The 4,362-nt window shown below is 48.0% G+C and overlaps 1 protein-coding gene across 1 annotated transcript in view; it reads right to left on the bottom strand.

The window, feature by feature from the left end:
• Positions 1-4,362, bottom strand: part of Ccdc6 (coiled-coil domain containing 6) — a 112,659-nt gene that overhangs the window by 9,405 nt on the left and 98,892 nt on the right. Inside the window, exon 7 of the mRNA XM_008848778.2 lies at positions 1,590-1,690. Coding sequence (XP_008847000.1) covers positions 1,590-1,690 — 101 coding nt within the window. The remainder of the gene's footprint in view (positions 1-1,589; positions 1,691-4,362) is intronic.

Raw genomic sequence — 4,362 nt, 5'->3', positions numbered from 1 at the left:
GTTAGTTTTGATTATCTCCTTACAAAAAAGAAAAGAAAAAGCCACTGAAGCAAACTCACAGGGCAACCGACCTGCTGCTACTGTGGCACTTTCCTGATTGTAAGGCAGCTTTTTCCCTTCAGGGACTGTAAGGGAAGTCCCTGCTTTAATTATGACATCAGACAAACGAAACACTACTGTCTTAATGAAGCCTTTGCACAACCACCCAAGGCAGCCACCTCACTGTGCTCTACCTGGAATTCCTCCGAGTCGCTGCCAGCTCCCGCAGACTTGTTCCCCAGCTGTGCCTGAAGCTTGTTCATCCAACAGAGGGCATGTCGGCACACGCCTATAGTCCTAGCACTTGGGAGGCAGAGGCAGGTGGATCTCTGTGAGTTCAAGGCCAGCCTGGTCTACATAGTGAGTTCCAGGCCAGCTGGGGCTACAGGCCTGTCTCAAAAAGACAAAAGAAAAAAAAAAGAGAGAACAGAGGTCTCTGCACTTCGCCCACAGTATGCAGGACTCCGCCCCTTCTGCTGATTGCTTCCTCATCCTTGTGGATGGATCAAGTATTTGGTCTCCATGCTAGCACCTCACAGTGCTGGTGCTCTGGGGAGTGGTTGGGGGGTCAGATGAAGACAAGCACGCCATGGAGGGCAGGGCCTTGGAGAGCAGGACATTAGCTGCTTCCTGTTTGCAGGGCTATCCTACGAGGGCAGGCCCAGCTCATATACCATTGGAGTGTAGAAGGCGGTAAAAATGAGATTAATGTTCTGGGAATGCAGTGAAGGAACCCATAAAAGATGTGTAGCAAGGCATCTTGGAAATCCACCTGGGGATCCCAGTCATCCACCGAGACTAAACACACGCGCACACACACAGTCTTCTTTCTAGAAAGGTGTTCTGGCCAGCTGTGGTAGCCCATGTCTTTAATCCTAGAACTCTGGGGGCAGAGGTGGGTAGATCTCTGTGAGATGGAGTCCAGCCTGGTCAAATAAGGAGTTCCAGGCCCCTGGGGCTACAGGGAGACCCTGTCTCAAAACAAAAAGCAAAAAGAAAGAAAGAAAAGTGTTCCGATTCACATTTAAGGTTAAAAGTTTTGAAGTAAAACAGCAGTTGGCCCTTGTGTTTAAGATGTTCAGGCTAACACTCAGTAATGATGGCAACTTGTTTTTGAAAAACAAGTGACCATTACTAGTTCACAAGATAGAAAGGATCAGGATTGCTAAATAAACTATCAGAAGAGGCAGGGCTATAAATCAACGCCAAGCAACGTGTGAAGCCTTGGATTCCATCCCCAGTGTGCTTACATACAAGGTGAACATGCAGGGGCTGGAGACCTGGCTCAGCGGTTAAGAGCACTGACTGCTCCTGCAGAGGACCTGGGTTTGATTCCCAGCACCCACATGACGGCTACGAACCATCCTTAACTCCAGTTCCAGGGGAATCCGAAGCCCTCTTCTGACCTCCACGGCACTGCACGACATGGGTGCACTCACTTACATGCAGGCAACACACTCATACACATAAAATAAAAATAAAATACTTTAAAAAAAATCAAGTTGAATATGCTGGAAACCAGTCACTGAAGTGGCTGAGGAGAAACTCACCTGGTGATATAGGCCTGCTTGAACTCGGAGAAGGCGTGTAAGGGATGGGGCTGGACACAGTGCGAGGTCTTAATCCTTGTGCAGACATTTCATTAAAATACCTAAAGACGAGAAGAGGAAGTGAGTGGAAACACCTCATTCATATAGTCTCGAGAGCCCAGGAGGAGGAGTCTGAGTTCACATCTGGAGGTCAGACTCCTGATTGCTGGGGAGGCTGAACTGGGATATGTTTCTACCAGACTCCCGAGTCTGCTGCTCCAGTCTGGCAAGCCTCACTGCCTAGGAGCACGGAAGGTTGGAGATGGATGCCTGTCATGGTCATGCCCCACGTACCCCACAGAGGATCCCACAGTGACCCCAAAAGCACAAGAAATGTCTGATTATCTGAAATGCAAATGGCCACGAACCGCGTGTCGCCTGCTTGTAAGGGAAGTGTGCTTAACAAACGCTCATGTTAGAATTTAACATAAGACATGAACACTGAACGGGCCACACTGTGCTAAGCTTGGCTTTCCTCCTGGACCACTGACTTTCCCTCCCCGAACTGAGTGCAATGCTGGGCGGAATTTCCTGGGAAACAATCCTTCCTGGCCTTGCAGCTAAACATGAGTACAACTTCATCCCAGGGTGTACTCAGCCCTGGTGGCCATTTCCCAGCAGGTTGACACACAGCTCAATTAGATGCCTGCCTCTTGGTCTTCCTACTCTCCTTAGCGTTGCCCACCACAGTGACACTGGGTGGGACCTTTCTTTGTAGTCTACATCCAGGTAGGTGGCTAAGATCATCTCTTAAAGTGGTCTTGAGTGTCACACTTTCCCCCAAATCTATCATACCATCAGTACTAGGAAGCAGACAATTATCAGGCAACTCTATTGTCTCTGGATAATTAGCCTATACAACACAAAGCAGGGCTGGGGGTGGCTCAGGTGGTAGAGTACTGGCCCAGCAAGAGTGAAGCTCTAGGTTTGGTCTCCGGTGCACATATAAAACCGACTGTGGAGACCCAAGCCCATAATCCCAGCATTCTAGAGATAGAAACAGGAGGATCAGGAGTTCAAGGTCATCTCTAGCTACACAGTAGTCAGAGGTCAGCTTGGAACTGCAAGAGAGCCTGTCTTAAAACAAACAAAAGCAAACAATGGAAGGGAACAACACTTGTGTAGTGAGCATTAGCTGTGTGTGGGGTACTTATCTGGAAACCTCAACCATCTCAGTCACATCGAGAATGTCTACTCAAGTGCAGGATGCTGTGCAGGCTAGCCCATCTCAGTCACATCGAGAATATCTACTCAAGTGCGGGATGCTGTGCAGGCTAGCCCATCTCAGTCACATCGAGAATATCTACTCAAGTGCGGGATGCTGTGCAGGCTAGCCCATCTCAGTCACATCGAGAATATCTACTCAAGTGCGGGATGCTGTGCAGGCTAGCCCATCTCAGTCACATCGAGAATATCTACTCAAGTGCGGGATGCTGTGCAGGCTAGCCCATCTCAGTCACATCGAGAATATCTACTCAAGTGCGGGATGCTGTGCAGGCTAGCCCATCTCAGTCACATCGAGAATAGAAACAGGAGGATCAGGAGTTCAAGGTCATCTCTAGCTACACAGTAGTCAGAGGTCAGCTTGGAACTGCAAGAGAGCCTGTCTTAAAACAAACAAAAGCAAACAATGGAAGGGAACAACACTTGTGTAGTGAGCATTAGCTGTGTGTGGGGTACTTATCTGGAAACCTCAACCATCTCAGTCACATCGAGAATATCTACTCAAGTGCGGGATGCTGTGCAGGCTAGCCCATCTCAGTCACATCGAGAATATCTACTCAAGTGCGGGATGCTGTGCAGGCTAGCCCATCTCAGTCACATCGAGAATATCTACTCAAGTGCGGGATGCTGTGCAGGCTAGCCCATCTCAGTCACATCGAGAATATCTACTCAAGTGCGGGATGCTGTGCAGGCTAGCCCATCTCAGTCACATCGAGAATATCTACTCAAGTGCGGGATGCTGTGCAGGCTAGCCCATCTCAGTCACATCGAGAATATCTACTCAAGTGCGGGATGCTGTGCAGGCTAGCCCATCTCAGTCACATCGAGAATATCTACTCAAGTGCGGGATGCTGTGCAGGCTAGCCCATCTCAGTCACATCAAGAATATCTACTCAAGTGCAGGATGCTGTGCAGGCTAGCCTGGGTCTTCCTTGAGTCTTCATGTCATTAATAATGTTCTGTGTTTTGGCTGACATCTTTAGTTAAATGTTTCTCAGAATTTTACAGAGGATGGGAACCTGTCAGACACAGATCTGTGAAGTTTAGAATCAAAGACCATTTCTTAACATAGTCTTTTGAGAAAGAATGTTTACTCTATTGAAGTAAGGAAGCAGAAGTATTTTAAAGAGGACAGGTCACTATTCTGTTTTAATAACTTTTAAAATCTCATTTACAGCCTAAGCACTATAAAAAAAATATCAGTTTTCTTGAATGCACCCACAGATGAGAAACTTCACCAGCCTCTTGACCTGTTTTTACAATAGAAACAAAAACCCAGTGCTGAAGGCGACTGTGGCCTGATTTCAAATATACACTGGCCTCAGCAGGCAGTACCTCCCACAGACCCCGCTTAGTAGACCTCCACTGCCCAGCTATGCTGGAAGAGGCTCCATCTCCCCCTCCACACTGCGATGTGGCCCATGAGAGGCTGATCCAGAAATGATCTGGTTCAGGGAAGGCAAATTCCCTGCTTCTTGAAAAGTTTTTTTTTTTTTTTTCTTCTTCCTTA

Source organism: Nannospalax galili, unplaced genomic scaffold (genome assembly GCF_000622305.1).
Source record: "Nannospalax galili isolate Female #2095 unplaced genomic scaffold, S.galili_v1.0 scaffold684, whole genome shotgun sequence".
Classification (NCBI taxonomy): domain Eukaryota; kingdom Metazoa; phylum Chordata; class Mammalia; order Rodentia; family Spalacidae; genus Nannospalax; species Nannospalax galili.
This window is presented reverse-complemented; position numbering and strand designations above follow the sequence as displayed.